At 38.5% G+C, this 15,817-nt stretch overlaps 1 protein-coding gene across 1 annotated transcript in view; it reads left to right on the forward strand.

Moving 5' to 3' along the window:
• Nucleotides 1-130: 130 nt before the first annotated feature.
• Nucleotides 131-15,817, forward strand: part of LOC148690140 (uncharacterized) — a 138,028-nt gene continuing 122,341 nt past the window's right edge. The window contains exon 1 of the mRNA XM_088687199.1: nt 131-1,996. Coding sequence (XP_088543325.1) covers nt 131-1,996 — 1,866 coding nt within the window. The remainder of the gene's footprint in view (nt 1,997-15,817) is intronic.

The raw sequence follows: 15,817 nt of genomic DNA on the forward strand, positions 1-15,817 counted from the left end.
ATTTCACATCAAATTTTTGGCGCCGTTGCCGGGGATTAGCAACTTTGCTAATCCCTTGGATTGTTATTTTCGTTTTTCTTAATAGATCAGATTCTTATGTTATTTTGTTTCTTGTTTTAGGTACTTGTTTATGACTCGGAGTTCTAATCCGGTTCACGAACATATTTTAGACTTTGACGACGATTTTGAGCGTGAGTTGAGACGTAAAAGGAAGAACCCGGAACCTAGTGAATCAAGTGCAAGTTCTGAGTCCGTTTCTGAATTTGAAGAAGAAGTGGAAGACATGGCAGCGGACAACCGAACAATCAAGGAGCTTTCCGCTTCGGGATTGGCCAATGCCGCACCCTTGTGCATCCAATACCCAAGGGCGGCTCAAGACAAGACTGCCGAGTTCGAATTGAAGTCAAGCCTGTTACATCACATTCCGAAGTACCATGGGCTATCCATGGAAGATCCGAACAAGCATTTGAAGGAGTTTGAAGTCGTTTGCTCAAGCATGACTCCGGTGAACGTAGATGAGAGCATCTTGAAGATGAAGGCCTTTCCCTTTTCTCTCCAAGAGAAAGCGAAAGATTGGTTGTACGAGTTGGCTCCCGGAACTGTCACATCATGGGAGAGCATGAAACGAGCTTACTTGGAGAAGTTTTTCCCAACTTCTCGAGTCATCCTCCTACGAAAAAGGATAAGTGGAATTCAACAAGATGAAGGTGAATCATTTCCTACTTATTATGAACGTTTTAAATCTCTTGTTGCTTCATGTCCACAGCATCAAATGAAGGAGGAACTACTTCTACAATACTTTTACGAGGGACTTCTACCTATTGAACGTCAAATGCTAGATGCCTCAGCGGGAGGAGCCTTGGTGGACAAGACCCCCACGGCTGCAAAGATGTTGATTGCTAATCGAGCATTGAACGCTCAACAATACGAAGGCGTTGGACAAAGGAGTACCCCACGGCAACACCAAGTCAATGAGGTAAGTACCATAACCGAACTTCAAAATCAAATGGCTAACCTCACTACTTTGCTTTCTCAGGTGATGGACGGTCCAAAAGTCCAAACCGTAGCTTCTTGTGGTGTGTGCTCCATGCAAGGACATCCCACGGATAAGTGCCCACAATTGATCGAGAATGGAGGGTGGGAGACACTCAATGCCGTGGGATATGGGAATCAATACCAAAATCGTGGTGACCCCTTCTCCACTACCTACAATCCCGGTTGGCGTGATCATCCAAATTTCAAATGGCGGGAGCCTCAACAACCTTACCAACAAGGAGGCTTTAGGCAGCAACCCCCGGGATTTTACACCAAAACCCAAGGCCAAGAAGCATCACAATCCCAATCTGCCCAAAACCATCAAGGTATGTCTTTGGACAATGATACAATTCTTAAGTTACTTACCAATTTGTCTCAGGGGCTAGAGAATCAAAACAAAGCATTGCAAAACCAAGACAAAAGGGTGGACCACTTAGAGAAACAAATAGGGCAGATTGCGGAGTTTGTGGGACAATTCCGAGAGCAAGGTAGGTTGCCAAGTTCAACCGTGGTCAATCCGAAAGGTGGATTCGAATCTGCCAAAGCAATCACTTTGAGGAGTGGAAAAGAAGTTGGCACCACATCCACACCACCCAAAACAAGTCCTAATGAAGACGAGACGTTGCAACATGAAGAGGAGGTTGCAAGCAAGCCCATGGCAAGGACACAATCCCCTTTGCCGCAAGCACCTAGAAACACTACTTCATCCAATGCATCCCAAACCACCAAGGTGAGTCCAAATTCGAATTTGTCTAGTTCTATTCCACTAAATGTGCCCTTTCCTAGCAGGTTTATGCAATCTAAGACAGAGGAGGATGAAAAAGACATCCTAGAGACGTTTAGGAAGGTGCATGTCAATATCCCGCTCCTTGATGCAATAAAGCAAATTCCAAAGTACGCTAAGTTTTTGAGGAAGATTTGTACAACAAGGAAACGGATTCGGGAGAAGGAGGTGGTACATGTAAGTGATGCGAGAATTATACGCACACAAATTAAACCCTCTTTTTGTCAATTTGTAGTATAAGTGTAAGTAGGGATCGTTCTGGACCGGGGATTAGGAGGGATTGCAAATCTCTTGGAAACTAACTCAAAAACTTAAAAACACAGTTTAAAACACTAAACTAGACTCAAAGAATACAAAATTAAAGTTTAAAACACTAAGACAAACCAAAAACTCAAAATGCTTTAAAAACACAAACTAAATTGAATTCTAACTAAAATGAACATTAAAGTAAAGGGGGATTTAAGTTTATACGAAATTAAATTAAATGAACAAATTAAAACAGAATGTAAATATGAAATTGATGAAATAGAATGGATGAATGCTAGCTAAGGGGGTCATCTCCACATATGTTACACTTGCATAATAAAAAGATTTCCAATTACATTTCAATAAATTATGAATCTCATCACCCCGGGTTAATTAGGTCCGCTTAAATTAACCGTCAAGTTTTCCTTAAGTTAATGAATTGGATGGGTTAGCGCAACGCAATTCACAACATTCTCCAAAAGTCCTTTACGTGAACAGCACAATAAAGATACAATCAAAGATCATTAAACATTATGAAAACTATAAGTGTTGACAAGGCATTCGTTACTATGATGAGCATGAAACTCGTGCCAAGAATTCATTTAACGCGATTGTTTATAAGCAACCTCCACTACTTGTGAATATAAGTTCATAACGATTAGGTGAAAATCACTTATATTCTAGCGTCATATTCATGCATGAAAATTAAGCGCGCATTCTTAATAAACATACATAAATAAGTTATCAATCAAACGGTTAAACAAATTGAATCAACAACTTATGAAATGCAATTAGAAGTAATCAAATCAAAATGCAAGCATAAACATATATTTCGAATCACCCCCTAGCTAAAGGGGGGTTTAGTTCCTCATACAAAACAAAGAGAATTAAAATTAAACATTGAAATCAAAGAAACACCTAAACATTCCAACAACTCAAACTTGAATTGTATGAACGTTTAGGCCCTCTTCTCTTCCTCTTTATTGTAGCATAAGGTCTAAGGATAGTTGGTTTGGGGGAATGGAAGTGTGGAATGGAGTGAGGAGTGATGGAAATGGAAAGATGGTTTTTGGATTCTAAGGGAGACTCACGGCTAAGAGAGAAAGGGATGTGTTTGTGGTGTGTTGTGTATGAAATGAGATGTTTTTGAATGAATGAATGCAAGGGTATTTATAGGAGTAGTGGAGGGAACATATGGCTATGTCATTTGTAGGTGAAGTAAGTGTGTGAGGTTGGTGAAGTAAGTGGAGGTTGTAGGTGAAGTAGGTGGATGTTGTAGGTGAAGTAGGTGGATGTTGTAGGTGAAGTGGATGTTGTAGGTGAAGTAGGTGGATGTTGTAGGTGAAGTAGGTGGATGATATGTTAAGTGATAAGTGATAAGTGATATGATATGTGGTTATGATATGATAAGTGGTTAAGTGGTGATGATAAGTGATAAGTGATTAAGTGATATGATATGTGGTGATGATAAGTGATAAGTGCATGTGGGTTAACTAATGAAGGAAATGCATGTGCAATGACAATGTGTTAGAATGGATGTGTGTTATGCATGGCATGATTGGGATTAGGAAAGGTTTAAATGTCCTAAAACTAAAGAGAACAAGGTTCCAACACTTTGGCTCCAATTAGGTCTTCAATTTCGTCCAACACTTTGGCTTCAAGCATAAGCTATCCGTCCTTAGCCCAAAAGTGCTCCAAAAGTCTCCAAAATGCATCTTTTTGCTCCTTTAGCCCTTTGGACCTACAAACACACGAAAATAGCTTAAAGTACTAAAATAACTAAAGAAACATAACGTAAATGTACGAGAACAAGCCATTTAAGTCGCATAAATATGCTCCTATCAAATACCCCCACACTTAGCTTTTGCTAGTCCTCGAGCAAAACAGAAAAACAAAACAAAAAGAACAAAACACAACCTACACCTTCCAACAATCGTATCAGGGACTTCCAATGCACATGACAAGTTAAAAATCATTATTCTCACAGATTTGAGCCATCTTTACACTTAAGTACATTCTTAATCATAGTCACCATATACTAGTTCCCAATTAAGCATTTAAAACCATGTTTTGAATGTAGTAACATGCCTTAGAGAATTCCCTCAATTTCTTACTAGATGTACTCTCGTTTTTCACACAGATTTTCTGACTACACACCCTACACTAGGTATATGTGAGAAGATTGATGTAAACATGTAGACGAACACTCACATATGTTATAATAAGGAAAGCATTTTCTGGAGTTAATAAGCATGTTTAGATATGATCTCATGAATGGAATGCTACTACTTAGACGCGAGAACCAGTGACACCATAAGCTCATACCAAGTTCAAACTCCACAACTGAAATACATAACACTCAATATAGAAGTCAAGGGTTGTAACGGGGCTTGGGGTAATTGGCTAAAAATGAAAGGTAAGGATAACAAACGTTCTTCAAGCAATAGTGAGCAAAGTATTGAATTAGGCACTTAGAATTTCCTTTAGAATGCAGAAGTCAACTTTGATCACTCAAGGGGGAATTACACAGAACTTAGGGCCATATTCATCTTTTTTTGGACCCTTTCTTCAACCATCAACGCTCGTGAGTTCATTTTCACTTATTTTCATTTTTTTTTTGTTTTTAAGCTCTTTTTTTCTTTCTTTCTTTCTTTTCTCTTTTTTTTTTTTTTTTTTTTCTTTTTCTTTTCTTTTGAATCTCAAAACATAAACACTTAAACATTCTCTCCCCCACACTTATTTTCTTTCATAATGTAACTCAAAAGGAATTCAATTAAGTCATGCTCACTATCTTTTAAGAACAAGGGTGGGGATTGTCCTAAACTAGGCTAGGTGAGGAAAATGTGGGTAAACAAAGAATAAAGGCTAAACAAGGCTCAACGGGGTTAAAACTTACAACATATACTAAGTATGGAAAGTAAGGCTATTTGGCTATGGTGGTGGTCACTACACAACTTCTTCTTGAATATGTGTTATGCAAATCAATAACATGCTTTGAATGAAATGGGCATGAGTTCTAGCATTTGGAACTATATGATAAAACGCCTTCTAAGTAGTAACCAAGCAAAGAATAATGAGATCATGCAACGACTTTAGAAAACAAGAAATCACAGATTATACTCTCCAAAGAACGTTATAGGCTCAAGTCTCTCAGGGTTGTAGCGTTTGTTTGAGTTCCTTCCTTCAAGCATGTTACAAAAACGAATTTTTTTTTCTTTTATGATTGCATGTGAAGTCATACATTATAACCATAACCAAGCATATACCAAGAGTAAATCAAACTTTTCTCTATGTTTATAACTCTTTTTAACCGTCATGCAATTATAAACCAAATCCTTATCATTGTGTTGGAAGGTACCCTAAGACACAAACACACACACAAAAACAACTTTAAAACAACTCTTTTTGGGTTTTTCAAAACAATTTTTCAAATTTTTATGGGATTTTCGAATTATAAAACAAAACACACTAAAACACTCTAAAACAACTTAAAAACACCTTAAAATAGCAAGGAACAACATTAGAAGTTATGGTGGATAAAACCCTACGAATTTGCATCAAAACACTTTAGTTACCCCCCCACACTTAAATCAAACATTGTCCTCAATGTTTTAAGCATAGATTCACACAAAACATAAGTAAACACACAAAAAACATTTAAACATACTAAACATGGCATAATGTAATTAACAAAGAGAAGAGTTTAGGGACGCAAATCTGGTTATGGAGTGTAAATTCCATCTTCTCCTTGGTAATTGCATTGAGGCTTTGATCATAGTGACTCCACAGGCTTACTCTTGAACTGGTTTCCGCCCATCATTGATTTTCCTTTGTGCTACTCTTGATCTGGGCAGCAGGATGGTTCTTTTGGTTTCCCCCGAAGGTCTGAGCTTCCTCCTGTTATCTGTTTCTTTGTTCAATCTTTGCAGGAGTGGTCCCTTCTCTGGAAGTGTAACAACCGTTGAAGATGACTACTCGAGAGCAACGCTAGGTAAGCAATCAGGAATAGATTCCAGGCAGTTGGCTCCAGATCGGAAGACTGACTCCAAGTGCCGGCTGATTGCTTCTTTTACTTTGCCATGCAAGTAAGAACAAGGACAAAGAAAAAGACAGGGAAAGAGCATGATATGAGATACTTTTGCTTTTGACCTTGATGATATGAGATACCTTTGCTTTGAAGAAGCGGTGAATGAATCAGCACATGCTTCAATCCGCCGTTTCCTCCTGGGTCATATGTACTCCAGGCATCTGGTATCATCTTTGGGGAAGAAGAAAGAATTGAGTATTTTGAAAGGCTTTGCTGGGAGTGCGCCCTCAGAGGTGAGGGAGAGTTGGGCATTTTCTTCAGGTTTGCCCTGCCATAAAAGACGAAGGTCGACATATATAGAGATAATATCAAGTGGTGGTACTTTTTACCCTTGTCGACAAACGTTTTGATCCCGCACATCCGGCTCTTTGAAATAGTGGCGCCTCTTCGATCTTTGAATACGCCTCTTCGATTTCTGAGCAGGCGCCCCTTCGATTTCTGAACGACGCCCCTTCGCTTTCTGAACGACACGTGGTAGTGCAGATGCGGCTCATTTTGACAAAGCTGCACGCGTCTTCTGAAAAGCAGAGAAAGCGTCGCCGAACTTTGCGCTTGTCGGCTAAAGATGTGTAGATGCGATGATGGCCTCAACGTGTTTTCAGCTTTGTCAGAAATCTTTTGACAAAGTTGAACGCGTTTTCTGAAAAGCCGAGGGAGCGTCGCCTAAATTACGCCGGAAAACCCGGCTCTTTGAATCGGTGGACGCGTCGTCTTGGCTTTTTATAGAGCTATCAATCACCCCAACACACACACTCTGAAGATTTCCCATTCCTGAAACTCGACTCCGGCCCTTTGTGAAATTTTAACTCCATCCACCCCTTCTCTTTGAACACTTTTGAAAAAAATGGCAAACTCATCGAACCTTAGCTTAGATTTGAGTCTCAGCAGCGATCCGGTTGCGCCCCGTCAAGGTAATGTATGGCGCCCTTCTTTTTTATCTTCTAACGGTCCTCTTTCAGGTGAAGACTCTGTGATGCAGGACGCCACAACAGCTACAATAGTAGCTAAAAACCTCCTCACTCCAAAAGATAGTAGGCTGCTGTCAGGACGGTCCGATGAGTTGGCCGTTCAAGAGTCCCTCGCACTTAGTGTTCAGTGTGCGAGTTCTGTGTCCAACATGGGCCAACGCCTGCTTGCTCGGTCCCGCCAAGTGGAATCGTTGATGGCAGAGGTGGAAAGACTTAAGCAAGAGATCCAACAACTTAAGTACGAGAATAGAAGTTTGCATGTGCTTGCAAATAACTATTCGTCGGGGATGAAGAGGAAGCTTGATGAGCTGCAAGAATCTGAGGGTCGAATTCACAGTGACCGTCAAAGGCTTGCGTCTTATCTCCAGAGGCACCTTTTTCCTGGGTCATCCAGCGCTTGGCCAAGTATTGAGGCCTGGAATGCTTTAGCTCCGATGCCTCCTGCTCCGATGGCTTCCGCTCCGATGCCTCCCGCTTCTATGCCTCCCGCTTCTATGCCTTCCGCTTCTGCGCCTCGTAGTGGGGCTTCACGCAAACAACCTTTGTGAAGCTCCACCTTTCTCCATGTTTAGTATCTTTCTTTCTCTTTTTTTTTTTTTTTTTTTTAATTTTTTTTTTTTATTAACATAAATAAAATCAAACGGCATGGAATTGGTCCTTGAATGGAAGGTGATACTTGAAGTGAACCGGCAATGGTTTGAATTCTAGTGTAGGTGCCTGATTCATAAAAAACAGCAAGTTAGTATAAAATGTAAAGGAATTTGAAAAAAACTTACTTGTTTTGTCCGACAAGAACTCAATGACAAACACCACCCCTTTGAAAGTTTCAGGGATATTGGACTTGGCCAGATTGCAAGTGATGGTTATGACTTGTCCAATGTCATCAAATTTAACTTCTTTGGATTTTGTGGTTTCAAGAACGTCCTCTTTGATGAATTCATGACATTCCCTACTTGTCACCTTTGGAAGGGCTTCCAAGATGTCTTTTTCACCTTCTTCTTCCTTGGAAGTCATGAATCTGCAAGGAATAGGGATACTTGTTGGAACGGGGTTAAAAATAATGAAATTTGGAACAACCATACCTGTATTAGATGGCATAGGAGCAATAGGTGCCTCCGGTAAAGGTGTTTCCACCCTTTCCGTGGGTTGGGTGTATTCCTCTTCCTTGTGATTTGATTTTGATGGTTGAGGGTCCGTTCCAACCTCCTTGTCACTTCTCAACATGATAGCATTGGTGTTTTCAAATTCTCCTTTCTGATTTGCAATGGTTGAACTAGGGAGTTCGCCTTGGTCTCGAAACTGTCCTACGAACTCCGCGATCTGCCCAATTTGCTTATCCAAGTGGTCCAACCTTTGTGGTGGCTGCATAGGCGTTGAATAGAACTCCTCATATGGCTGCCAATATCCTTCTTGTTGAGCCTCATTGTCTTGATTTTGTGAGCCCTGCACCAAACAAATTAATTCATTAAGCTTTTGATTATAATCTATTGACGAACTTGAGTTTGGTTGGGCATATTGAATATGAGGTTGTGGTGGCTGCCAATATCCTCCTTGTTGAGCATTTTGAGGTTCCCACCACATAGAGTTTGAATGATCACTCCAATCCGAATTGTAAGTATTGGAAAACACGTTATTCCTTGATTGAAGATTAGATATATCAACTCTTTGCATTTGGGACCTTTCCATGAGCTGTGACAAAAGAGAAGCGTTATCAAGTGCCATGTTGTTCTTAACAAACAAAACACAAATAAAAACTAAATCTAAAAGACAATACAGAAACAAACAATCCAAGGGATTAGCAAATTTTCTAATCCCCGGCAACGGCGCCAAAATTTGATGCGAGAATTATACGCACACAAATTAAACCCTCTTTTTGTCAATTTGTAGTATAAGTGTAAGTAGGGATCGTTCTGGACCGGGGATTAGGAGGGATTGCAAATCTCTTGGAAACTAACTCAAAAACTTAAAAACACAGTTTAAAACACTAAACTAGACTCAAAGAATACAAAATTAAAGTTTAAAACACTAAGACAAACCAAAAACTCAAAATGCTTTAAAAACACAAACTAAATTGAATTCTAACTAAAATGAACATTAAAGTAAAGGGGGATTTAAGTTTATACGAAATTAAATTAAATGAACAAATTAAAACAGAATGTAAATATGAAATTGATGAAATAGAATGGATGAATGCTAGCTAAGGGGGTCATCTCCACATATGTTACACTTGCATAATAAAAAGATTTCCAATTACATTTCAATAAATTATGAATCTCATCACCCCGGGTTAATTAGGTCCGCTTAAATTAACCGTCAAGTTTTCCTTAAGTTAATGAATTGGATGGGTTAGCGCAACGCAATTCACAACATTCTCCAAAAGTCCTTTACGTGAACAGCACAATAAAGATACAATCAAAGATCATTAAACATTATGAAAACTATAAGTGTTGACAAGGCATTCGTTACTATGATGAGCATGAAACTCGTGCCAAGAATTCATTTAACGCGATTGTTTATAAGCAACCTCCACTACTTGTGAATATAAGTTCATAACGATTAGGTGAAAATCACTTATATTCTAGCGTCATATTCATGCATGAAAATTAAGCGCGCATTCTTAATAAACATACATAAATAAGTTATCAATCAAACGGTTAAACAAATTGAATCAACAACTTATGAAATGCAATTAGAAGTAATCAAATCAAAATGCAAGCATAAACATATATTTCGAATCACCCCCTAGCTAAAGGGGGGTTTAGTTCCTCATACAAAACAAAGAGAATTAAAATTAAACATTGAAATCAAAGAAACACCTAAACATTCCAACAACTCAAACTTGAATTGTATGAACGTTTAGGCCCTCTTCTCTTCCTCTTTATTGTAGCATAAGGTCTAAGGATAGTTGGTTTGGGGGAATGGAAGTGTGGAATGGAGTGAGGAGTGATGGAAATGGAAAGATGGTTTTTGGATTCTAAGGGAGACTCACGGCTAAGAGAGAAAGGGATGTGTTTGTGGTGTGTTGTGTATGAAATGAGATGTTTTTGAATGAATGAATGCAAGGGTATTTATAGGAGTAGTGGAGGGAACATATGGCTATGTCATTTGTAGGTGAAGTAAGTGTGTGAGGTTGGTGAAGTAAGTGGAGGTTGTAGGTGAAGTAGGTGGATGTTGTAGGTGAAGTAGGTGGATGTTGTAGGTGAAGTGGATGTTGTAGGTGAAGTAGGTGGATGTTGTAGGTGAAGTAGGTGGATGATATGTTAAGTGATAAGTGATAAGTGATATGATATGTGGTTATGATATGATAAGTGGTTAAGTGGTGATGATAAGTGATAAGTGATTAAGTGATATGATATGTGGTGATGATAAGTGATAAGTGCATGTGGGTTAACTAATGAAGGAAATGCATGTGCAATGACAATGTGTTAGAATGGATGTGTGTTATGCATGGCATGATTGGGATTAGGAAAGGTTTAAATGTCCTAAAACTAAAGAGAACAAGGTTCCAACACTTTGGCTCCAATTAGGTCTTCAATTTCGTCCAACACTTTGGCTTCAAGCATAAGCTATCCGTCCTTAGCCCAAAAGTGCTCCAAAAGTCTCCAAAATGCATCTTTTTGCTCCTTTAGCCCTTTGGACCTACAAACACACGAAAATAGCTTAAAGTACTAAAATAACTAAAGAAACATAACGTAAATGTACGAGAACAAGCCATTTAAGTCGCATAAATATGCTCCTATCAAAGACAGAGGAGGATGAAAAAGACATCCTAGAGACGTTTAGGAAGGTGCATGTCAATATCCCGCTCCTTGATGCAATAAAGCAAATTCCAAAGTACGCTAAGTTTTTGAGGAAGATTTGTACAACAAGGAAACGGATTCGGGAGAAGGAGGTGGTACATGTAAGTGAGAATGTCTCTGCAATGTTACAAAGAAAGCTGCCACCTAAATGCAAAGATCCAGGTAGTTTCACTATCCCTTGTGTAATTGGTAATACAAGGTTCGAGCATGCTATGCTAGATTTAGGTGCATCAATTAATGTCATGCCATACTCTGTTTATGCATCTATGAATCTAGGAGAGCTTAAAAATGATGGTGTTATTATTCAATTAGCCGATCGATCTAATGCATACCCGAGAGGAGTTTTGGAAGATGTTTTGGTGCAGGTAGACCACTTGATTTTTCCTGCAGATTTCTATGTGCTTGACATGGAGGATTCAACCCACTCTCCACCATCGCCACTCTTACTTGGACGACCTTTCATGAAAACAGCCCACACCAAGATTGACGTGGCCAGGGGAGCCTTAACTATGGAGTTTGGCGGTGATACAATTAACTTTAAAGTTTCTGAATCCATTGAGAATACAAATGATGTTCGTTCTTGTTTTGCCATTGGTACAACTAAAAATATAGGGCAGGAATGTTCAACACCAATCAAGAAGGATGCGTCTAGAACCACCATCGAAGGAGGAATTGGAGGGAAGCGCAAGAAGCACGCAATTGCCCTACAAACACCCAATCTGGCCGTACCTAAGGATACAATTGGCAAGATGGTTCCAAATCAATTTCAAGGTGGTGGGAGCATTTACATGGACTTCCGGAAAAAAAAATACCACCATTAGGGAGGATCACTATCCCCTCCCATTCATAGAGCCATATTACGAAAGTGTTGAAGGGCAAGTTGTGGAGGACATTCCACTCCATGCCGTGGGCTCCAAGTGAGGATAAGAAGAACGTTCGTCCGGCTGCACGACGTTAAAGCAAGCGCTTCTTGGGAGGCAACCCATGCATTCAACGAGAGAGGATGTGGGCAATTCACCAATTCAAGCTACAAAATCAGATTTGCGTTCCTCAATCTCTATCTCTTTATTATTTTTATTTTGTCATGTTAGTTCGTTTATATTGTTTGTTTGGATGTGAGTCTTTGTGTGAAACATTGAGGACAATGTTTGATTTAAGTGTGGGGGGGTAAACAAAGTGTTTTTCATGCAAATTCGTGGGATTTTATCACCCATCATTTCTAAAGATGTTTCACACTGTTTTTAAGTGTTTTTAGAGTGTTTTGAAGTGTTTTTATGTCTTTTGGTCAGAAAATCCGAAAATTTACAAAAAAAATTAGAAAATAGTTTTGAAAAACCCAAAAAGAGTTGTTTTTAAGTTGTTTTTGTGTGTTTGTTTGTGTCTTAGGTCACCTTCCAACACAATGATGAGGATTTGGTTTTTAATTGCATGACTATTAAAGAATGTTGTAAGCATGGCTGGAAGTTGATTTATGCTTTGATTTATGCTTGGTTATGGTTATAATTTATGAATTCACATGTAATTACAAAGATAAAATCAGTTTTTGTAACATGCTTGAAGGAAGAAACTCGAACTAACGCTACATCCTTGAGAGACTTGAGCCTATAACGTTCTTTGGAGAGTATAATCTATGATTTCTTGTTTTCTAAAGTCGTTGCATGATCTCATCATTCTTTGCTTGGTTGCTATTTAGAATGCATTTCATTATAGTTCCAAATACTAGAACTCATGCCCATTTCATTCCAAGCATGGTATTGATTGCATAACATACAATAAGATGAAGTTGTTAGTCAAGCCAGAGCCAAAAAGCCTATCCCTTTTCATATGTATTGTAGGATTAACCCTCTTGAGCCTTTTTAAAAGCCTATTTTCGTTGTTAGCCACATTATCCTCACCTAGCCTAGATTAGGACTTTCCATACCTTTGTTCTTAAAGGATAGTAAAGCACGACTTAGGGTGAACTCCTTTGGTCAATATATGGCAGAAAACGAGTGTGGGGGAAGATGATAGGGCACGAAAAAGAAAGAAAGAAAAAAAAAAAAAAAAAAAAAAAAAAAAAAAAAAAAAAAAAAAAAGAGAGAAGAAAAGAAGAAAAAAAATTTCGTGGAAAAATCAAAAGAAAATAGAAAAGTGTTGAAAAGAAAGAAAAAGAGTTGAAAAATAAGTGAGAATGAACTCACAAGTGTTGGTTGTTGAAGGAAGGGTCCAAAAGAGTGAATTTGACCCTAAATGTTGCATGAATCTTCCCTTGTGTGTACAAATTGATTTCGGCCATTTGAAGAGAGTTTAAGTGTCAAATTCATTACTTTGCTTACTATTGCTTTAAGAACTTTTGTTTATCCTTACCTTTCTTTATTAGCCAATACCTTAGCCTCCTTACAACCCTCAACTTCTATCTTGATGTTATGCGTTCAATATGTGGAGTTTGAATTTGGTATGAGCATATGGAATCACTGGTTCTCGTTCTAAGTAGTAGCATTCCATTCATGAGATCATATTCATGTCATTGTCGTAAATCTAGAAAATGCTTTCTTTGATATAACATATGTGAGTGTTAGTCTTCATATTTACATCAATCTTCTCACATATAACTAGTGTAGGGTGTGAAGTTAGAAAATCTGTGTGAAAATAGAGTGCATTCTAGTGAGGAATTGAGGGAATTCTCTAAGGCATGTTACTACATTCAAAACATTGTTTTAATTGATTATATGTGCACTAGTAAGTAGTAACTATGATTAAGTGTTGGTTGAAGTATAAAGAAAGCTAAAAACCGTGGGAATGATGTTCTCTAATGTGTCATGTTCGTTGGAAATCCCTGAGGTACATGTTGGAAGGCTTAGATTGTGTTTAGTTTGTTTTATTTATTTCGTTTTGCTTGAGGACTAGCAAAAGCTAAGTGTGGGGGAATTTGATAGGAGCATATTTAGGCGACATACTTAGCTTGTTTTCATGCATTTATGTTATTAATTCATAGTTGTTTTAGTCTTTTAAAGTATTTTCGTGTGTTTTTAGGTTCTAATGGCAAAGGGAGCAATAAAGTGCATTTTGAGGCTATTTGGAGCATTTTTGGGCATGGATTGGATAGCTTAACATAGGAGCAAAGAGGATGGACGAAATTGAAGACAAGAAGAGCTAGGAAAGGCTACAAATCTGGTGGAAGAAGTTCTAATCCAATGAAGATAAGGAAGAAGCAAGAAACAAGGAACCTTATCCAACCTTATCCAACCTTATCCAACCTTATCCAACCCTATCCTATCCTATCTCTAACATTATCCTATTCTATCCTATCCAAATCAGATTGGGACCTAAACCTAGCTACTTAGGGAGAATCAATTACACATTTAAACACCCATTTCAGTTTCTAGAAGACTCATCCATACCATTGCCGCAAATCACCATTCCTTGTAGGTTTAGGAATCACAATCCTTTTCCTACTCCTATATCACATGTCCTAGGCCCTTTAGGATTAGGAAATCTGCCTTAAACACAGTTTCTAGAACACCTAATCCTATCCCTACATGTGTGCCGCACCTAGCCTTCTAGAACTCCCTAATTCCTAGCCGAAATTCCTATTCCCATTCCCACTTGATTTCTGCCTTGAGTTAACCTTTTTACAATGGGATTAGGCAATCCTTTTCCTACACTAAGTGTTCCAAAAATAGCCTATATAAACAGCCTTGCCGTGCCATTTAATCACCACCATCCCTTCACACAACATTCATACATCCCTTCAGAAATCAACCCTTGCCGTGACCTTGCAACCACCCATCCATCATTCCCCTACTTCCATACATCTATCCCAACCTCCATACACCACCATAACCCCTTGCCGCACCACCATATATACCTAAAACCATCCAAAATCCAGAAAATCGTCCACAAACTCACCATAGACCCTTGTGCCGTGACCTAGCAAGGAGGAGGAGAAGGAAGACCAAGCCTTGGGCGTTTGTACATTCAAGTTGGAGTGTTGGACGTGTCTAGGTGTAATCTATCTTTTATTTTCAATGTTTAAATCTATATTGCTTTGTTTTGTCATGAACATGAGAGGCTAAACTCGTTTTAGCCTAGGGATGCTTTGAAACCATGATTACAATTATAATATGATTTGATTAATTCCAGTTGTGATTTCATAAATTGCGAATGCAATTTACTTAACCGTTTGATGGATAACTTGTTCTTGTATGTTTATTAGGGAGGCCTACTTAATTTGCATGCTTGAATTTGGGGCTAGAATATAAGGGTGTTTCACATAATCGTCACAAACTTATATTCACAAGTAGTTAAGGTTGTTTTCACAATCATGTTAAGTAAATTCCTAGCATGCGTATCATGATGTCATAGTTACAAGTGCTTTGTCAATACTTATGGTTTCCATTGAACGTAATGATCTTTAACCGTATCTCTATTATGATGTCATGTAGGGGACTTTTTGAAGAATGCTTTGGGTTGTCGTATGATGTCATCCAATCCACTAACTTAAGGGAAATCTGAGGGTTAATTAGTGATGTCACGGTTAATCTGGGGTGTTGAGGTTCATGGTTTATCGGAAAAGCAACTGGAAATCAATTTATGTTAGAAAGTATCATGTGTGGAGAAGTATCCCTTGGCTATCCCATCATCCATTAGTTTTTCTTATTTTCGTCCAAAATCTGTTTTAAAGTTTTAAGTCACTTGTTTTCTTTTAAATTCGTCCAAAATCAAAACCCCCTTTCTTATTTGTTCCAAATCTGTCCAAAAGAGTCTTTTTGAGTCTTTAGAGTCAAAACCAAGTGTATTTTCGTCCAAATTAAGTCATAGAGTCTAAATTGAGTCTTTTTGGTTGTTTTTGGTTGTTTTGAGTCTTTAAAGTTTGTTTTGAGTCATATAAGTTAGTAAGAGTCTTGTGAGTCTATTT

This window comes from Pyrus communis, chromosome 16, assembly GCF_041283825.1.
Source record: "Pyrus communis isolate YQ-2024b chromosome 16, ASM4128382v1, whole genome shotgun sequence".
Taxonomy (NCBI): domain Eukaryota; kingdom Viridiplantae; phylum Streptophyta; class Magnoliopsida; order Rosales; family Rosaceae; genus Pyrus; species Pyrus communis.